General features: G+C 58.8%; 1 protein-coding gene across 2 annotated transcripts in view; it reads left to right on the top strand.

Moving 5' to 3' along the window:
• Positions 1–674: 674 nt before the first annotated feature.
• Positions 675–20,652, top strand: part of PAX5 (paired box 5) — a 142,761-nt gene continuing 122,783 nt past the window's right edge. Inside the window, exons 1-3 of one of the 2 annotated variants that reach the window (XM_054178165.1) lie at positions 675–720; positions 8,437–8,602; positions 13,579–13,776. In XM_054178165.1, the coding sequence (XP_054034140.1) occupies positions 675–720; positions 8,437–8,602; positions 13,579–13,776 (410 nt within the window). Of the gene's footprint in view, positions 721–3,501; positions 3,545–8,436; positions 8,603–13,578; positions 13,777–20,652 lie in introns of those variants that run through there. The other variant, XM_054178166.1, reaches the window with a different exon arrangement.

Genomic DNA, 20,652 nt, shown 5'->3' with positions numbered 1-20,652 from the left:
AAAAAAAAGGAAAGAAAATAAAGAAGAAAAAGAAAGGGAGAAAAATAAAGAAAAAAAAAAAAATAAAAAAAGGAGAGAAGACACCAAAAGAAGATAAAAATTAAAGAAAAGGAAGAAAAAAAGGAAAAAAAACCCAACCATTTAAGAAAATAAAGCAAAATGTAAAAGAAGAAGAAAGGAGAGAGAAAGGAAAAGGAAATAAAATAAACTAGGGAAAGGAAAGGAAAGGAAAGGAAAGGAAAGGAAAGGAAAGGAAAGGAAAGGAAAGGAAAGGAAAGGAAAGGAAAGGAAAGGAAAGGAAAGGAAAGGAAAGGAAAGGAAAGGAAAGGAAAGGAAAGGAAAGGAAAGGAAAGGAAAGGAAAGGAAAGGAAAGGAAAGGAAAGGAAAGGAAAGGAAAGGAAAGGAAAGGAAAGGAAAGGAAAGGAAAGGAAAGGAAAGGAAAGGAAAGGAAAGGAGAAGAGAAGAGAAGAGAAAAGAAAAGATCTTTTTCAAAAGGAAAGAGAAAGAAAAAGAAAAAGAAAAAAAAAAAAGAGAAGCAGAGAAAAGAAAGAAAAGAGGAAATACAAGAGAAGATAAAACCAGAAGAGGGAAGGACAGAACGAGGGAAGGCAGACGACAGCCACACAAGGAGGAAACTTTTCTCCCCGCCGCCTCTCCAGGCCCCGAGAGCCGAGATGGACTTGGAGAAGACCTTCGCGACCCCTCGGGCCGGCCGTACAGGTGGGACCCGGGCCGGGGGGAGCCCGTCCGAAGCTCCGCAGCCCCGGGGGAAACGGAATCCGCTTGGGCCGCGGTGCGGAGCTTGGCAGGCACCAGGGCGGGTGGTGGGGCCGGCGCCTCGTGGGGCCTTCGGGGAGGCGCGGGAGGCTGCCGAGCCCCCGGTGTCCCGTGAAGGGGTCCTGTCAACTCTGTAGTCGGGGACCGGTGCCGGGAGGCCGCGGCAGCCCAGTCCTGCCGGAGGGGAGTGTGCCCAGGGCCGCGGGGCCGGTGGCGGGTGCGGGATGGTGGTCGCGGCGGCGGCCTGAAGTCTCGGTGGCAGAATGCGATTCCGAAGCGATCGATGGGGCCTTTTATTAGTTAAATCGCCTGAATAATCGTTTAATCGATAAAGCATTTCATGGCGGCGCGCCGCACGCCTAGCACGGCGGGGGCGGCCGAGGAGGGGCCGGCGGGATCGGCAGCACCGACAGCTCGGGCCGGGCCCGGCAGCGGGAGCCCTGCAGCCTCTCTTACCGCATCCCTGCTGGGAGTGGGGCCGGCAGCTTGCCCCGCGGGGAAGAGGACGGGGAACGAGAGGAGGCAAGCCAGGCAGCGAGAGGTGCTTCCTCCCAGTGTCTCTGCCTCCCATCCCCTTCCGTGCCACCCCTCTAGCCCCGGGGGCTTCTCCCTGGCCGACGTGCGGAGCCGCAGCGAACTCGGATGCGGAGCTGCCCAGTACCGGCCGTAGCCGTCCGCCGGCACCCCCTGATCGGACCCTGCCGTCCCAGCCGCGTGGCGGCGGTCGGTGGCCGAGCCCGAGAATTTCGCTTTCAACGAAAACTCGCTCCGTGCTCACACGTCGCGCCCGCTCCCGCCGCTGGCGGGGGAGTCCCGGTCCTGCCGCCATCGAGGCCCCGAAGGGGCGGGCCGCGTGCGGTCATTGGGTCGGAGTTGGGGGCTCTTGCGGGCGGCAGCGGGCACAGCTCCCTCCGCCACGGACCCGAGCCTTGGGCGGTGGCTGGACGGGGATCCGCGTTCCCAGTACTTTTTGCGGGGAGGCCGCCAGGCAGCGGGGCTGAGGGCAGGGAGCTCGGCACGGCGGCGTTCTGCATTGCCCCCACGCTCACCCGTGGCACCGTGACGGACACGGCCCGGGGCACTCATCGTGGTCACCTCGCCGTGGGCTGAAGGGGGAAAACACGCGTCGTGGCAGCAGGAGCAGGAACCCATCGGCCCCGGACGCGGCCCTCGCGGGGCTGCCGTGCCCCGCCACGACGGCAAACTGCGCGAGTGGATAGAGACTCCTAAGTCCGAGCCCAGACCTCAACCACTTCCTGCGCTCCAGAGGCCAGGAGCCGTTGGGGAGATCCCCTCCCCGGGGACGCGCCCTTCGGCCGTCGGGGGGACCCAGGGCCCGGAGGCACTTAGTCTGGCTGCTGAGAGACCCATGGCCCCGTGACGCTCGGTCCCCCCGCGGGGCGTTCCAACACGGCCGCGGGATGCTGGGCCCGGCCGTCGGGGATCCGGGGCCGTGGCAGTATCCCCTCTGCCCACCCCGCACTCGGTCTCGCGTGGCTGAGCCCCCGCCCCGCCCCCCGCCCCTATTGGCCGCCGCCCCAGCCAATGGCCGGCGCCGCCGCCTGGCGGCCAATGCGGGGCGCCGTCAAGTTAACTTTTGCGATTGGCCGGCACCCATGAGTGACAGCCGCGCCCCGCCCCCTCGCCGGCCCCGCCGCTGTCCAGCCGCGCGGTGCTGAAGCGCCTCCTCCGCGGGCGCGTAGCCGGCAGCGCGGGGACGCGGCGGGGCCCGCGGCGGGGGCGCGGTCCCGAGGAGGAGCCCAACCCCCTCGGCCCCGCCCCGCTCCGCCCCTCGCGCCCCCGCGCGGCCCGCCCCCGCCGCCCGCCACAACCCCCGCCGCGGGCCGCGGGCCGGCAGCGCGCCGGGCGCACGGCCCGAGCCAGCCCCGCATCGCGGCGGGACCACGGCGAGGGGCGGCGGCGGCCCCGCGGCCCCGGCGGGGCCGGCCCGGCGGCGGCGACGGCGGGGGACGATGGGCGCTGCGAGCCGGCTCCCCGTGTCGGACGGCGGCCTCTGACGGGGCGGCCCCGGGTCCCGCGGGGCCGAGGCGAGAGGCGAGAGCCCGGCCCCCGCCCCGCTCCCCGCCCTCTCCACACCTTCCCCCCGCCGCGCCCCTCGCCCACTGCCGCCCCACCCGGCTCCGCGACTTGCAGCGATCGGCGCGACGCGGCGGGGGGGCCGGCACAGGCGGAGCACGCCGCCGCCACCCTCCCGCCCCGGGACCGAACCCCGCGGACGGGGCGCCCGCCCCCGCCTCGCGGCCGCCGCGCAGCCGCCGGCTCCGACAGCACAAAGAGCCGTCGGGGGGAGGGAGCGCCGGGGCTCCCGGCCGGCGGACCGAGACGCCCGGCCCCTCTGCCGCCTCGGAGCCGGCAGGCAGGTGCCGCGGCTCAGCGGCCGCCCGAAGAGCGGCCCGGGACGGAGGCGCAGCTCGGGGCGGCCGTTCTTCGATACTCCGCCCCGTGCCTTCACCACCCCCCGACGGAACCACCGGAGGTTGCGAGCCGCGCTTGGCCGGCGCTGTCGGATACCACGGCCCCGCTCGGGGCGGGACTCTTCGTTGTTTCGCGGGTTGTGTGGTTCTTTTTTTTTTTTTTTTTTTTTTTTTTTTCCCCCCCGCTTTTCCTTTTTCTTGGTTGGTTTGTTCCCCCGAAGCCCCTACCCCAGCCCCACAGCCCGATCGTCTCCTGCCCTGCGTGGCCGGCCCGGCCCGGACCGCCCCGATGGAAATACACTGTAAGCACGACCCGTTCGCAGCAATGCACCGTAAGTAGGCTGCCACTTCAACTTCTCTGTCGCGGCCACCGCGGGCCCGTCGCGATCGCGGAGCGGTGCCGGCCGACAGGCTCTGCCCTTCCCGGGGCCTCCGGTGGAGATGTCCGCACGCACGGCACCCCCCGCTGCCGCCGGTCCCGGCGCTGCTTTGCGCGTCCCCCTCCCGCCCCGCCCGCAGATGCCTTGCACCGGTCGGGATGCGGCGCGGGGCCGGTTTTGCCGGCGGCAGGATGCTGCGGCATGCTGCTAGTTAGGGTTCGTCTGGGGGCTTATTTTTCCCACGGAGTAAAAAAGCCGGTGGGAATAGGTCTTTTTTTGTGTGTGTGTATATGCAGTGAGAGGCACAGAAGAGTATTGATACAGATGTGCGTGCATCGATAGGCGACGGTAGCCCGCGCACACGAACGTTCATTGATATATATGAATACAGATCTATCTATATGAATGTGTGCATAGATCAATAATATACATATATATGTGTGTGTAGATATATATTTATTTCCCCCCTTAAATTCAGTCTCCGGGAAGAAAGCTGCCCGCTATTTCCGACGAAAGGAAAACTTTGCAACGCGATATCCTCCTTTTTACTTGAAAAATTTGATATTCGTTCATTTATTACAAGACCCCCCCCCCCAAAAAAAAAAAAACCAACAAAAACAACTCCAAAAAAAACCCAAACCCACCCAAACAAAAAAATCCCCAACTCTCCCGAAATCCTCGAATTACCAAAAAACCCCAAAACAAAACAAATCCCTGAGGGCGCGGATCGGGGCTCGAGGGAGGAATTTTGTTTTGTTTCTTCTTTTTTTAACGACAACCCACCCACCCCCACAAAAAAAAAAAAAAAGAGAGAGAAAAGGAGAAAAAAAGAGGGGAAAAAAAAAGGAAAAACAAAAAAAAAGAAAAAGGAAAGAAAGCAGAAGGGAGAATTCCTCCGCCGGCGAAGTTAACAGGTCGTGCACGGGGGGCTGAGCTCGGGTTTGTTGTGCTTGAGAGGTCGGGGAAGACTTGTCCATTAGCGCGGCGTGATGCGAGGTGACATCTCCTCTCACGGTGAGTTACCGCCGCGTTACGCCCGGGAACCGAGCGCGGTTAAAGGAGAACTAATCGCATTTCCCGGCGCGCCACGGCCCCCCGCCCGGCAGCCGCTTGTTTGCGGAATAAACCCAGCGCCGGGGCTGGGAAGCTGCCGCCCGCTGCCCACGCTGCCCGCGCCTCCCGCACCGCGTCCGGGGCCGGGATGGCAGCAGGTACCGGGCTCCCGCTGCCCCCGGGAAAACCGACTTTCCCTCGCGCCTCACTTTGAACCCGCGGTTATTTATTTCCCCTCGGCATCGAACCAAATATTGGGTTTTGGTTTTTTTAGCAAGCCGAACTTTACGAGCGGAAAGCCGGAGGGTGAGGGAGGGTGTCGCGAAGCTTCTGGGTTACCGCTCCGGGCCCCGCTCTCGCCGAGGACGTGAGCCCCGGTGGAGAGAAGCCGCAGCCGGTCACTGCGGCTGGTCCGCCGTGCAAAGCTCGCTCCCTTCCGCAGGAATTTCGCGGCGAAGCAGAAGGACCAAAAAAAGAAAAAGGAAAAAAAAAAAAAAAAGAGGGAAAAAAAAATGAAGGCACCAAAAAAATCCCAATCCCTCCCTCCCCCCCCCCCCCCTTCAGCGCCTTCTCTCCAGCCCCGGCCGCAGCGGGGGAGCCCCCAGCGCCGTTCTCCTCTAAACGATCTTAGGAACTCCTGTTCTGGGGATCGTGAAGCGGCCCCGGTGAAGGCGGCGGAAGGAGAGTGGCGGCAGCGGGGCCGGCGGCGCAGCCCGCGGGTCCCGAGCGGGATCTGGGCCCCTTCCCTCTCCGTCTCACATGGGCAGAGCAGAGGGCCGCCGCCGTCCCGGGGCTGGGTCGGCCTCCCTACGCCTGCAGCTGTCTTGGGGCCACGGGACCGGCTGCTGCTCCCCGCTCTCCACTGCGGCCCCGAGTCTCGCCCTGGATCCGCTCGCTGAAGGAGGTCTCGGACCAGGGCACGGCGCCGCTCTCCCCTATCCCCGAACCGGGCACTGTGAGTTCGGCTCCCGCGGCCCCCCAGCCCGACGGGGCCCACGGCACCCGCCAGCAGCCGTCCGGGGTGGCTCAGGCAGGGAGCCGGCCCCGGCGCCGGTGCCTCTTCCCGCGGCGGGGGAAGGTTTGGGTAGGGGTGCCTTCGTACGGCGGGGGCACGGCGGCGGCCCTGGCCTTTGTTCCCCGGAGTCTGCAGGGTCGGTTGCCGCGGCCTGGGCAGGCCCGGGCTCACTGGCCTCGGCGGGCTGGAGCTGGCTCCCGGCCCCTTCCACGAGGAAATGCTTGTCCTAGTTCTGTCTCTCCTTTCTTTTCCTTTTCCTTTCATTTTCCATTTTCTTTCTGCTCTTTTGATTTCCTTTATTTCTGTCTTTTCCTCTATTTTCCTCCCCTCTCTTCCTTCTTCCTTCTTTCCTTCTTTCCCCTTCCCTCCCTTCCTTATTCCCTGTTTTCCTTTCCTTTCCTTTCCTTTCCTTTCCTTTCCTTTCCTTTCCTTTCCTTTCCTTTCCTTTCCTTTCCTCTCCTTTCCTCTCCTTTCCTCTCCTTTCCTCTCCTTTCCTCTCCTTTCCTCTCCTTTCCTCTCCTTTCCTCTCCTTTCCTCTCCTTTCCTCTCCTTTCCTCTCCTTTCCTCTCCTTTCCTCTCCTTTCCTTTCTCCTTTCCTTTCTCCTTTTCCCTCTCCTCTCCTCTTTCTTTCCCTTTCCCTTTCCCTTTCCCTTTCCCTTTCCCTTTCCCTTTCCCTTTCCCTTTCCCTTTCCCTTTCCCTTTCCCTTTCCCTTTCCCTTTCCCTTTCCCTTTCCCTTTCCCTTTCCCTTTCCCTTTTCCCCTTTTCCCCTTTTCCCCTTTTCCCCTTTCTCCTTTCCTTTCCTTTCCTTTCCTTTCCTTTCCTTTCCTTTCCTTTCCTTTCCTTTCCTTTCCTTTCCTTTCCTTTCCTTTCCTTTCCTTTCCTTTCCTTTCCTTTCCTTTCCTTTCCTTTCCTTTCCTTTCCTTTCCTTTCCTTTCCTTTCCTTTCCTTTCCTTTCCTTTCCTTTCCTTTCCTTTCCTTTCCTTTCCTTTCCTTTCCTTTCCTTTCCTTTCCTTTCCTTTCCTTTCCTTTCCTTCCCTTCCCTTCCCTTCCCTTCCCTTCCCTTCCCTTCCCTTCCCTTCCCTTCCCTTCCCTTCCCTTCCCTTCCCTTCCCTTCCCTTCCCTTCCCTTCCCTTCCCTTCCCTTCCCTTCCCTTCCCTTCCCTTCCCTTCCCTTCCCTTCCCTTCCCTTCCCTTCCCTTCCCTTCCCTTCCCTTCCCTTCCCTTCCCTTCCCTTCCCTTCCCTTCCCTTCCCTTCCCTTCCCTTCCCTTCCCTTCCCTTCCCTTCCCTTCCCTTCCCTTCCCTTGCCTCTCCTTTCCCCCCCTTTCCTTTCCTCTCCCTTGCCTCTCCTTTTCCTCTCACTTTTACCCTCACTTCTGTCTCCCCAACCGCTCTATGTACTGTCCCCACTCCTCCCGGGCTCCGACCCCAAATCATGCCGGCTCTGTCTGCTCCACGGTGAGGAGCCGAGGTACCGCCTTTCCTGCACCCCGCGACCGCCGGGGTGCCCCCGAGTAGGGGCACGCCTGCAGCCCCCCCAGCCAGGGCATCCTCAGCCGGACCGTGTTGGGTCCTGGGGACAGCCTGGCCGCTCTGCCCGGCCCCGCGCCCAGCAGGGCAGAGGAGGCCCTTTGCTGCCCACTGCTCGGGCTGGCCTCTGCCACCACCTATTTCATGGGGACGCATTATGTGCCCTGACAGTTTCCGAGGCTGTTGGCAAACTTCGACAGCAGTTTATCAAGGGTGAAATGGGTGGATTTAAATAAAAATAGCTCTATATAATCTTTTATTCCTTTTTTCCCCTCCTTTCTCCCCCTCCCCACCCCCACCCCCCTCTTTTTCCCCCCTCTGAGGCGTTTGGCTGTCAGCTTATTGAAGCACTGTGCAAATAGAGAGATTTTCTGCCTTATTTTTTGTTCCAGAATTGGCATCCACACTGCCCCTGCCGCGTGCTCCCGGCTTCTCCACCCCTTTGTAGTTCGGATGATTAACAACGCGGGGGTTAATTACGCTTCCTCGCTCTGTGCAGGGGATGGCTCCGTGGCCGTGGGGGTTTGCAGGGTGTCAGAGCTGCCCGTCCCAGAGGGCCCCAGTTTCTACCAGACAGACGAATCACCTCGCTAGGGGGTGAAGGGAGCAAATTTTCCGGGAGAGGGGTGAGAGTCTGGGCTTGCTGGAGCGTTCGTGTTCCGTTGGTGGGATCGTGATGTCTGCCGGCACTGCTGAGAATTTTAGCTGCAGAAACCAGCGGTTTTTTTCCTCCCCCCTCCCCTTCTCGTAATTAAGTCAAGGCATTAGGAAAAAAAGCAAAACAAAACAACAAACCCTGGTGATACATTTTCAGGGATCTCCTTAGACAGAAATACTATGTAGGCTGAGATGTATTTCCCGTTGGTCCCTGATCCAAAGGGTCAGGATCAGCCTCTCCGTGGGGCAGGAGAGACTCTTAGCTTGCAGTCGGGCGAACGCAGCCACCGGCTCCAGAAGGAAGGCGGCCCCGTGTCCGGGCAGCCCATCATCGCCGCCTGGTCTCCCGAGGCCATTTTTCCACCCGGGAGGCGGGGAGGGGGCTCCCCATCACGGCAGCTTGGCCGTGACCTCCTCAGTGCTCCAGGGGAAGAGCAGCTGGAGGCTTGGACCGATGGCTGACGGCGTGACGCTCGGCACGGCAAGAGCTGGGGTTGGGACTCGGGGTGGAAGTCTTGTGCTGCAGAAACATCCAAACTCTGACACAGCTCTTCTTCTCCTGCCCTTCTTCCCCTCCCCTGTGCTTTTCAGGACATGGAGGCGTGAATCAGCTGGGGGGTGTTTTTGTGAACGGCCGTCCCCTCCCAGATGTGGTTCGCCAGAGGATCGTGGAGCTTGCACACCAAGGGGTCCGGCCGTGTGACATCTCCCGGCAGCTCCGCGTCAGCCACGGCTGCGTCAGCAAAATACTTGGCAGGTAAGGGGGTGGGGGGACACGCACACACAGACAGACACACAACGAATCCTCCGGTGTCCGTCACAAGAAAAGTGTCACTGCCAGCCCCCTGACTGAAGGCTGCGCAGCGACGGAGAACGGTGGAAACCTCGGGAGGGAGGTCAGGGCAGGGGGGACAGAGCTTTCCCGAGCACTTGGGGGTTTCGCCGCGGGGGGAAGATGCTGCCGCTCCTGGTGTATGTTTTGCTCCTCTCACAGCTTCTTGTAGGCAATTCTGATGCAGAGGACAAAACGTTCTCTATTTATAGCGTGTTCCCTGCACCTAGGGAACACGCAGGGAAGTCAGGGAGTCATCTTCAGCAAAATGCAAACAACCAACCATCCAACCCCCCCAGCCCCCACATCAATGGAAGTTGTGGAAGTTACTTGTTTGGCTTTCTGCAGACGAACCTCGTTTAGCAGCGATCCCATTACGTATTGCATCAGCGCTGCCCTCCCTGCCTCCTCATGCAGGCTGCTCCGCAGCGTGCCCCACTCTTTAATTCCACCTCTTCTGCTCCTCTGCTGGAACATCTTCTTAATTAGACAGGAGAATAAGCAACCAGAAACCCATCTTCGTTTGGGCTATTTTGGGAGCTGCCCTCTTCAGGCAGGAGCTGCTCGAACCGCTCTGGCTGCAGGAAATTGCAACTCCGGATTCATTGCAATTTCCCGATTTTCATTTAAAAAAAGATAAATAAAAAAATTAAAAATGCGAGCGAGATCCGGGTCAGGAACGACCATTCCTGGCTGCTCTGTGTTGTGACAGCAAACCTCAGCCCAGCTCGTGTCAGCTGTGGTGTCAAGGATGGGTTTGGGCTCGGCTGGTCTGAGCAGCTTGGCCAGCTGGTACTGGAGAAAACGTTTCAGTTTTGTTAGAATACCTTTTTTTCCTTGGTGATCTGGAGGAGTTAATTCCTGAGTGCTCTAGTTTTAAGTTTCATGGTCAGCTTCGTGGGCTTTTTTTGTTTTGTTTATTTGTTCGTTTCGGTTTATTTTTATTTTATTAACCTTTTTAAAATTTTTTTTTAAAATAATTTCAATGTTTCTGTTTTTGCCATATTTTTATTTCCCTGATTTTTAACCAATTTGCTTTCCTGGACATAGTGGAGCTAGAGAAGAACTGCTCAAGTATTCTTCTCTTTTTCTTTTTTTGGGGGGTAGCATCAAAGAGGGCTCTGTGTGGACTTAACAGCACTGGGGTGGTCTCTCAGCAGCCATTTCGGCACTTCAGATCTGATCTGGCACAGCAGCAGGCCCTGGGTTCCGTAGCCTTTTGCACCCTTGCCCCCCATGCCCCCCTCGCACCGCGGCTGGCCAGCGGTAGCCTCCGCAGGGCTCCCGGAGCCGGTGATGCTCAGCCTCCTGATTTCCCTCTCATCCCCCTGGCAGCCACACTTCCTCCCCGTGCAGGTTTGAGGACGTGGATGCTTTGCTATTTTAGGGAGGCAAAGCCACCCTTTAGGGTGGGCTTTTACCTGAGACCCACCTGCCCATATCGGGCTGCCTGCTTGCTGCTGGCTGCTGGCACAGCCTGGCTGGTGATGCTCTCTGCTCACCCTCTGCCGTCAGAAACGGTGCCCTGTGGCTCTGGTTGTGGTGCTGGGGGTGGATTCCCCACGGGGATGGATTTGTCACACAGAGCTCAGAGTGGGGCTCCCGAGCTTTGCCATTAAGGTTGTCCACAATAAATTGGAATTTCATAGCTCGTTATTTTCATAACTAATAATTACAGTGGGGAAACTGTTGCTGTAATTGCAGCTCCCTCTGCCCGTGGCCTTTCCTCTGCACGTGTGGGAAAAGAGGAATCCCTGTGATCAGTCCTGACAGGTGGAATTGTAGGGTCAGGATTTCTCAGTCCTCCATACAGCCTTGTGTACACCCAGAGTCTGTAGTGCAGGGAAAGGTCCCTTTGGAGGAGGGGACTGCAGGGGTGCCCAGGGGAAAGTCTCGCCCGTGAGAGGAGGGAACTGCAAGGGTGCCCACTCCTCACCTGCACTGGAAACTAGCTGGAGAGACAGACCAGGAGCTGGCTGTGTGAAATGGAGCTGGCTGCCACCTCTCTTGCCTCTAAAACACATCTGGGAAACCCTGTGCTGTGCAGCCCATGAACCCTTCCTATGCCAGCTTCGAGGCCAGGGTGAAGAGGAGGGAGGTGTCACAGCAGCACTGCCAGGCACAGCCATCCCCATCCCAACCAGCTTCCCCAGCTGTCCAGGAACAGGTCTGTGCCCAATCCTGTCCCCAAGTCCTCTCATGGATGCTCTTACACAACCCCAGGTGGTAAGACAGTGGTTGGAGGATCCAAGAATGAAGGTCTTGCTTCCTGGAGGGCACCAGGGCTCTGTGCCTCCAGTGAGCTTGACACCACCGCAGCAGCACTGTTGTGCTGAGGGCCTTTGGTGTCGTGGCTTTACCCACCCTGGTGCCCAGCCAGGGTGAGCACCACCTCTCTGACATACCCACAGCTTGCCAAGCTGCTGCTGGGGCTCTGCCTGGCTGGGCTGGGCTGTGGTGGGTGGTTGGCAGGTGCTGTGCCAGGGCAGCGCAGTGAGGCCGTGTTGGTAAGGAACTCCAAGCAGCCTCTGCAAGGTCTGTCATTTTGGCTGGAACTGAGAAAATGGTGATTTTTGTTTGGAGGCATTCCTGGTGTTGTCTGGTTTTCTTCTGCACCCTCTTGGTGGCAGAGGTGGCAGCAGTGGAGGTTTCGAGGGCAGGGCGCGAGGTGTTGGTTGGTTTGTGGTCCACATTTGCTATTGTTCTGTCGCATCCTCGGCAAGCTTGTCAGGAACCAAATTTTTCCAGCCCTCTCCCCGTCCCCCCAGCTCTAAATTCCACACTAAAGAACACTAGGAGGGTTCACCCAGCCTTGCCACTTTGGCACACAAGAGCTGCCCGGAAGCAGTGTAAGCCTGGCAGGCAGTGGGAGGCTGGCGGCGTGCGCTGAGGTGAGGCAGGCCCCAGCCGCGCTGCCTGCTTGTGCTCCGCTCACAAAGATGGGGAATTAATTAATTTTGTGTGTGTAATGCTTGTGTCAAGGAGCTGCAGAGGAAATATATTAATAAGCAGCCTTGTGTGGGTGCTGGGGGAGTGCTTTCTGAGCTCCCTGCTGCCGACATGGAGCGCTGGGTGGGCACGTTCTGGGTGCCTGGTGGAGCACCTCACGATGTGGAGGAGAGAGGATGTGTGGGCTCAGGGTGGTCTTGCAGGTTGGCACCGGGTTGATTTTGTTCTGGGTGTCTGCTGGAGCATCTCACGGTGTGGAGGAGAGGATGTGTGGGCTCAGGGTGGTCTGGGTAGTCCTTGCAGGTTGGCACCGGGTTGATTTTGTTCTGGGTGTCTGCTGGAGCATCTCACGGTGTGGAGGAGAGGATGTGAAGGTTCAGGGTGGTCTAGGCAGTCGCTGCAGGTTGACACAGGGTTGGTTTTGTGCTGGGTGCCTGCTGGAGCATCTCACAATGTTGAGGAGAGAGGATGTGTGCTGGGGTGCTTGGGGCAGTCCCTGCAGGTTGGCACAGGGTTGATTTTAGATGAGAAAATTACCAAGACACAAGGAGGTGCCTGGCCAGGACAGCACCCGCAGCATTGTGCTCCGTGGCAGCGCAGCACTGAGGAGCATGGTCCTGATCCTGATCTCCTGTCCAGACCTCCAGTACCTGAATGGGCTCCAGGAGAGCTGGGGAGGAACTCTGGACAAGGGCTGGGAGTGCCAGGACCAGGGACAATGGCTTGGAGCTGGGAGAGGGGAGACTGAGAGTGGAGAGGAGGAAGAAATTGTTGAGGGTGAAGGCAGGGAGAGCCTGGCACAGGTTGCCCAGGGAGGCTGTGGCTGCCTCCTGCCTGGAGGTGTTCAGGACCAAGCTGGATGAGGCCTTGAGCAGCCTGGGCTGGTGGGAGGTGTCCCTGCCCATGGCAGGGGGTTGGAGCTGAGTGAGCTTTGAGGACTATCCCAACCCACCCCATTCTGTGACTCTATGAAGACGTAAACGCTGCTCCTAGCAGCAGGCTCAGGGCTTCCTTCGCTGTAAGAGGAGACTGTGGGCAGGGGTCCTCGGCTGCGACCTGTCGTGGCTGTGCTGCCAAGGGCAGCTGTGGCAACATCTGGAGGAATCAGTTGGATTACTGCCAGTTCAGGGATCCATTCCTCCTGGATCAGCAGAGCTGCTGGTGTGTGTGAGAAAAGGCCACAGCACTGCTCACAGGCCCCACACCAGTTGGAGCCCTCCCGAGCGTGGGCAGCTCCTTTCTCCTTGACCCCCGTGCTGGAAACTCCTGAAACCTGGTGTTAAAAATTTGAGTACATTTTGGGGGAAAAAAAAAAAACCCAACCCAAACAACAAACAACTAAAACAGCAATATCCACGATCAACCCACCAAAAAAACCCCACAACGGGGGAAAAGGTGTGCCAGAGGTCCTTCATTTGCCTGTGAAAGGGCTGCAAGCCGGAGGTGTTAACGACCAGGATTTCTTCGGGGAGGGTAATTTGCTGCCAGAGGGCCCAGTGCACGAAGTGGCCCTTCGGTGTGATTTGTTTCCATTATGGCCAGCGCCGCTGATTAATAACACACATTTCCAGCTAATTCTGGATCCCGCCGTGCCCTTTCATCTCGCATTGTTTCTTTTGTCTTGCTCTTACAAAAAAACCCAAGCCCACAACCCAACCCTCCCTCCCCCCCCCAAAAAACCCAACAACCCACCCCCAAACCATCCCTATCTCCAGCCACCCCCAGTTCCGATTACTGTAAATTAATCTGCTGGCTGATAAGGGGGGGCAGATAGGGCAGAAAATAAAAGAAAGGTCCGTGTGGGAAGCGGAGGATGCCGCTCCGGATGCCTCTCCGGGCGTGCTGGGGTCGGGTGACCCTGGAATTGCCTCCTCCTCAAATCCGAGAGCGCGTCCCCTGCCCTGCCCGTGATCACCACAGCTTTGTCCTGCCCCCCTCCTCCTTCGTGCCAGGTACTACGAGACCGGCAGCATCAAACCCGGCGTCATCGGAGGGTCGAAGCCCAAGGTGGCCACTCCCAAAGTCGTGGAGAAGATCGCGGAGTACAAGCGCCAGAACCCCACTATGTTTGCCTGGGAGATCCGGGACAGGCTGCTGGCCGAGCGGGTCTGCGACAACGACACTGTCCCCAGCGTCAGCTCCATCAACAGGTGGGGGTGCGGGGGGCGCCGGACTGGGGGCCGCGCAGGGGGGGTGTGGGCTGCCGGTGGGAAGTGCAGCTGGAATGCACCCCCCTGATGCCCTGGGATGGGGGGCATCTGTGGGCTCAGCTTGGTGGGCAGAGCACCACTCAAGAGTGTGGCCTAGGAGACGGCAGGGATCAGCCATCAGTGCTTCACAGCAGAGGGCAGGGGTCAGCCATGAGTGTGCCCTAAGAGAGGGCAGGTTCTGCTGCTGGCCTCTTCCCCTCCTTTCTCCAGTCTGTGAGCTGCAGTCTCTGGTGTGCTGGCTCCCAGTGAGACCACGGTGGGGTGGGGGCTCAGTGGGATGTGCTTTCCCCATGGAGAAGGCTCAGATGGTCGTTGTGAGGCCACAGTCACCTGGAGAAAGGCAGGTCCCAGGTGTCTGGAGGAGGGCACCCCAGGCATGCCTCTAAAGTACCACTTCTGCCCCTTTGATATCTGCTCAGCCTCGCTGGGGCTGTCCCAGAACCAGCAGGGGAGCAACATGGCCAGGAGCTTTTGAGTGCCTTGAGCAGTCTGCTCCTTATGTGGAGGCAGCTAAGCAGCACTGAATTGCTTTTGTACAACACAGGAGGACCTCACCTGAGGCCTCAGCCCCACCTTTGAGAGCTCTGCCATGACCTTGCTGAGCAGGGCTGGGCCTACAGCTGTGCCTGGACCTCCTGCCCCTTGCTTCAGACCGTCTCTGCTGATCTGTGTCCTTCTGCATCAGGATCCTAGGCTCAGAGGAAGTCAGGGGTTGGAAGGGACCTCTGGAGATCTCCCAGTGCAAGCCCCTGCCAGAGCAGGAGCAGAGAACCCAGCACAGGTCACACAGGAACACATCCAGACAGGGCTGCAAAGGCTCCACAGAAGGAGACTCCACAACCTCTCTGGGCAGCCTGCTCCAGGGCTCTGGCAGCCTCCCACTGCAGAACTTCCTCCTCCTCTGGAGCTGGAACCTCCTGGGCTGCAGTTGCCATCCACTGCCCCTTGGCCTCTGGCAGGCTGCAGCTGAGCAGAACCTGTCCCCTGCCTCCTGACCCCCAGCCCTCAGCTCTTGAGAGACATTGATCAGATCCCTCCCAGCCTTCTCCTCTGCAGACTGAACAGCCCCAGGGCTCTCAGCCTCTCCTCCCCAGGCAGTGCTGCAGGCCCTTCCTCATCCTTGTAGCCCTCCCTTGGGCTCTGTGCAGCAGCTCCCTGTCCCTCCTGAGCTGGGGAGCCCAGAGCTGGCTGCAGTCTTCCAGGTGAGGTCTCAGAGCAGAGCAGAGGGGGAGGAGAACCTCCCTGGCTGTGCTGGACACACTCCACTGAATGCCCCCCAGGACCCCCTTGTCCTTCTTGTGCCCCAGGGCACATTGCTGTGCCATGCAGAACTTGCTGCCCCCCAGCACTCCCAGGTCCTTGTCTCCAGGCTGCTCTCCAGCAGTTCCCCTCCCAACCTGTGCTGCTGCAGTTTGTTCTTGCTGCCCAGCTGCAGGACTCTGCTCTCATCCTTGTTGAGTCTCAGCAGGTTCCCCTCTGCCAGCTCTCAGCCTGTCCAAGTCTCTGAATGGCCTCACAGCCTTCAGATGGATGTGTGCAGGTGGTGCTGAAAGCCCCCCACTGAAACAGTTGCTAACATCTCCAGCCCTGCCTGATCCATTTAAGGCATTCCTGGTTGGAAGCAGGGCCTGGTGGACACCCACACCCCTGGCACTTCTGCTCTGTGCCATGCTCTGCCCTTGCCAGGCTGCTGAGGTGGTTTTCACTTGTGTGCTTTCATGCAAATTCTTGGATGGCAGATCAAGTCCCATCTGTGTCCCTGGACATGCAATAAATGGATGCAATTTCCTTTCATTGGCCATCTCAGCCTGATCTGCATTCATGAAGTTGATGCTTGAGTAGCTGCTGTGGCTTCCCCTGGCCCCAGCTGCGTGGTGCTGCTGCCCTGCCCAGAACCATGTGGAGCTGCACCTTGGGGTGTCTGAGCAGAAATTAGGTCACTGTGCTGGCAGACTTTGCTCTGTCTGCTTCAGTCCTGGTGCCACCAGCACAAGAAGGACTTGGAGCTGATGGAGAGGCTCCAGAGGAGGCCACCAAGAGTAGCAGAGGGTTGCAGAACCTCCCCTGTGGGGCTAGGCTGGAAGAATTTGGGCTGTGAAGCCTGGAGAAGAGGAGGCTCCAGGGAGACCTCAGAGCAGCCTCCCAGTCCCTGAAGGGGCTTCAGGAGAGCTGGGAAGGGACTTTGGACAAGGGCTGGGAGTGCCAGGACCAGGGACAATGGCTTGGAGCTGGGAGAGGGGAGACTGAGAGTGGAGAGGAGGAAGAAATTGTTGGCAGTGAGGGTGGGGAGAGCCTGGCAGAGGTTGCCCAGGGAGGCTGTGGCTGCCTCCTCCCTGGAGGTGTTTGAGGCCAGGCTGGATGAGGCCTTGAGCAGCCTGGGCTGGTGGGAGGTGTTTAGGAGGTGTTTAGGTGTTTCCTCAGGTTGGGAAGGACATTGAGACACTTGAAGGTGTCCAGAGAAGGGCAACAAGGCTGGGGAGAGGCCTTGAGCACAGCCCTATGAGGAGAGGCTGAGGGAGCTGGGGTTGTTTAGTCTGGAGAAGAGGAGGCTCAGGGGAGACCTCATTGCTCTCTACAACTACCTGAAGGGAGGTTGTAGCCAGGAAGGAGTTGGTCTTTTCTCTCTAGCAACCAGCACCAGAACAAGAGGACACAGTCTCAAACTGTGCCAGGGGAAATTCAGGCTGGAAGTGAGGAGAAAGTTCTTCACTGAGCGAGTCGTTCGTCATTGGAATGTGCTGCCCAGGGAGGTGGTGGAGTCGCCGTCCCTGGAGGTGTTCAAGAGGGGATTGGATGTGGCACTTGGTGCCATGGTCTAGTCATGAGGTCTGTGGTGACAGGTTGGACTCGATGATCTTTGAGGTCTCTTCCAACCTTGGTGATACTGTGATACTGTGTCCCTGCCCATGGCATGGGGGCTTGGAGCTGGATGAGCTTTGAGGTTCCTTCCAGTCCAACCCATTCTGTGAGTCTATGGATCTGTGACTCACTGAGGCTCCAGGCTGGGAGGTGGTGCCCCCCTCAGATGTGGCATTTTCAGTTCTGAAAATTATTTGGAAACAAGCCAGGGAGCAGGAAAAGTGAAGGAAAACTTCCTCTGACTGACCTCTGGTGACTGAGGGCAAACAGAGCTCCCATGACAGCTCGGGCCCCACCACGAGGAGGGGCTCTGTGTCTGTCAGGGCTCCCAGCCTCCTCCAGACCACCACCCAAAGGGCAGACACAGCTCTTGAAAACAGAGAAAAAGCAGCTTCCAGCTGTGCTTTGTTTCCATCTTCCCCCTTCTGTGGTGCTCTTGGGCCTGTCCAGGTGGGCAGCATCCTCACACTGCTGGTGCATCAGGAGCCCCAGTTTCAGGATCCATCACCAAGCTGGGGTTTTTTTGGCTGCAAATCTCCTTCTGGCCTCCAACCAAGGCTAAGGTCTTTCTCTTCTCTCAGAGGCATGCAGTCTCTGTCCAGAAGCACACAGCACCTCTTGGACTCATTCTGTGCACCCAGAGATGTGTCCTGTGCCAGCACAGCAGTGCATCCTGAAAGCCTAGACCAGGCTCCTAGGAAACCTGGGAGCCACATCCAAACCTCCTGGCTCCTGCTGCAGGAGTCATCCTCACACTTAAAATGCAGCTTCCAGGCTCGGCTGGTGGGGCTGTGAAACGCTGTGGATGCAGACCCCTGCCCATGGTCACCACCAAGGTGCAGAGCTGGTGCTGCCTGGTCAGCACAGACCTGAGCCCATCAGAAAAGGTCTGGTTACAGTTCCCATCTGCTGCAGGAAGAGTGAAGCCAAGGAGTTGGTGGTCTGCACAGCACAGGATGGAGCTTTCCCCCACTGCTCCTGCCCTGTTCTAGCCCCTCTTATGGAGAGAGGGGGACCTGGATCACCTCTGAGGTACCTCCAGGTGATCTGCTCCTGAAGAATCATAGAATTGTTTGGGTTGGGGAAGCTCTCTGAGCTCACCCGGTCCAACCCCAACCCAACCCCACCATGGGCACCAAACCCTGGCCCCAAGTGCCACGGCCACAGCTTGCTGCAACACCTCCAGCCATGGGGACTCCACCACCTCCCTGGGCAGCCTGTGCCAATCCCTCACCACTCTGGCACCACAGAAATTGTTCCTCATGGCCAAACTAACCCTCCCTGGTGCAATTTCAGGCCATCTCCTCTTGTCCTGTCCTTGTTCCATTGGAGCAGAGCCCAAGCCCCAGCTGGCTGCAGCCTCCTCTCAGGGAGCTGCAGAGAGCAAGGAGGTCTCCCTCAGCCTCCTCTGCTCCACACCAACCCCCCCCAGCTCCCTCAGCTGCTCCTCCCCAGCCCTCTTCTCCAGACCCTTCCCCACCTTCCTTGCCCTTCTCTGCCCCTGCTCCAGCCCTCAGTCTCCTTCTGGCAGTGAGGGGCCCAGAGCTGAAGGCAGCACTCAAGCTGCAGCCTCAGCAGTGCCCAGCCCAGGGGCACAAGCCCTGCCCTGCTCCTGCTGCCCACACCATTGCTGCTCCAGCCCAGGCTGCTGCTGCCCTTCTTGCCCACCTGGGTGCTCCATGTCTCTGCCCCTATGTTTTGGTGCTGTTTTGGCACGGAACTCATGGTGGGAGCAGTGGGAAGGTGTTACCAAACACAGAGCTGCTGGGCTGCTGGGGCAGGCTGGGCTTAGCACACGCCCAGGGCTGCCTCTGGGCAGAGGAATCTGAGCTGCTGCCCCATGCACAGGATCGAATAGTAACTATCATTATTAATTAATAACATTAATTAATATTAATAATAGGCCACTCTTCCACAGCAGGAGCAACTGGGTGTGATTAAGGCTTAATTAATCACTGTGATTAGTTTTGCTCAGACAAGCCGGGAGCTGCCCAGCAGCATTGGAGCGCTGCAGCCTCTGCTGCCCCCTTGAAGATGAAGATGTCCCTGAGTCAGGAGGCCCTGGGACACCCTTCCCTCACCAGGCTGCAGAGCTGCCTGCTGCAGGCCTCATTCCCACCCCTGCTCATGCAGGGGCCCACCAAAGCTGCTTGCACAGCCCCCTCTAACCTGCATTCTGGTTGAGGCAATCCCAAGCACCACTATAAGTCTGGGCAGGGACTGGCTGGAGAGCAGCCCTGGAGAAAAGGCCTTGGGGATGCTGATGGAGGAGAAGCTCAACCTGAGCCCCCAGTGTGCACTGGCAGCCCAGAGAGCCAAGCAGATCCTGGGCTGCATGCAGGGAAGTGTGGCCAGCAGGGCCAGGGAGGGGATTCTGCCCCTCTGCTCCACTCTGCTCAGACCCCACCTGCAGCTCTGGGTCCAGGTCTGCAGCCTCTGTCCCAGGAAGGCTCTGGAGGCGCTGGAAGGTGTCCAGAGAAGGGCCCCGAGGAGGAGCAGAGGGCTGGAGCTGCTCTGCCATGGAGACAGCCTGAGAGAGTTGGGGCTGTGCAGGCTGGAGAGGAGAAGGCTCCCAGGAGAGCTTCTTGTGGCCTTCCAGGATCTGCAGGGGGCTGCAGGAAAGCTGGGGAGGGACTTGTGAGGGTGCCAGGGAGTGATAGGCCTGGGGGGCAAGGAGGTGTCCCTGCTTATGGCAGGGGGGTTGGGACTGGATGAGCCTTGATGTCCCTCCCAACCCTGACAGCTCTGAGATTCTATGACCCCTACACTGGGCTGGGTGATCATTTGCTGCCTGAGAACCCAACTACTGAAGATGACCAACACCCAGCAGCTTACCTCTGGGGCTGGCAGCTGAAAGATGTCTTACTGACAGGCCTGGCCCCCACCAGCCTGCAGTGTCATGGGAGGGGGCAGGGACAGCAGCAGACCGTGTGAATGAGAAGGCCTTTAAGGTCCCTTCCAACTGAAGCCATTCTATGCCTGCCTCTGGGATGGGGTCAGGTGCTGCCGGTTCCTCCCCTGGCTCACAGGGTGATATCCAAGCAGAAAACTGCTCTTTATTCCTGGAGGGCACCCCCATGCCAGCTCTGTTTCACTCCTTCCTCCTTACCTGCCCTTACACCACCTCTTTGAGGCCAGTGTTGACTTCTTCTCCCAAGTAATTATCAAAAGGACAAGAGGAAATGGCCTCAAGCTGCACCAGAGGAGGGTTGAGGGTGCCCATGAGGAACAATTTCTGTGGTGCCAGAGTGGTGAGGGACTGGCAGAGGCTGCCCAGGGAGGTGGTGGAGTCCCCATGGCTGCAGGTGTTGCAGCAAGCTGTGGCCATGGCACTTGGGGCCAGGGTTTGGTGCCCTTGGTGGGGTTGGTTTGGTGGTTGGAGCAGGTGAGCTTAGAGCTGTTCTCCAGCCTTAATGACTCTGTGTTTCTATGGTTCTGTGTTTTGTACCCCACCTCCTCTCACTGTGTGCCAAGCCAGGGCAGGCAGGAGCGGGAGCAGAGCTTCCTGGGTGCAGAGGGGAGCAGAGGGCACAGCAGCACTGCATACCCTGGAGCAGTGCAGCAGGTGGGGAGCGGCATGGAGCATGAACAGCTGGCTCCTGCCTGCCTGTTGGGGTCCTGCTTCAGGACTGCCTCCTTTACAGAGGCATTTCAGGCCACAGCTTTACTTTCTCCACACTGCATCCTCAGGTAAGCTCTTGGTGGAGCTTCTCCCTAGCTGTTGTTAGCAGCTGCCCTCAACACAGCCCAGAGATGGCTACCTGCACCTCTGAGTTCTTCCTTGGCACCATCACAAGCAGCAGCAGAGGCACTCCCAGTAATGGCAGCCTGGTGGTTCAGCTTTCCATAGCACTGCTTAATCCACAGAGTTTTGGTGTGCCTAGGCAGGTCCTTTCCCACAGTGCCCAAGCTCTCAGGCTGTGTGACCAGGATGGCCTAGGGACAGCCTTGCAGGTG

Source organism: Dryobates pubescens, chromosome Z, assembly GCF_014839835.1.
Source record: "Dryobates pubescens isolate bDryPub1 chromosome Z, bDryPub1.pri, whole genome shotgun sequence".
NCBI classification, from domain to species: Eukaryota; Metazoa; Chordata; class Aves; order Piciformes; family Picidae; genus Dryobates; species Dryobates pubescens.
This window is presented reverse-complemented; position numbering and strand designations above follow the sequence as displayed.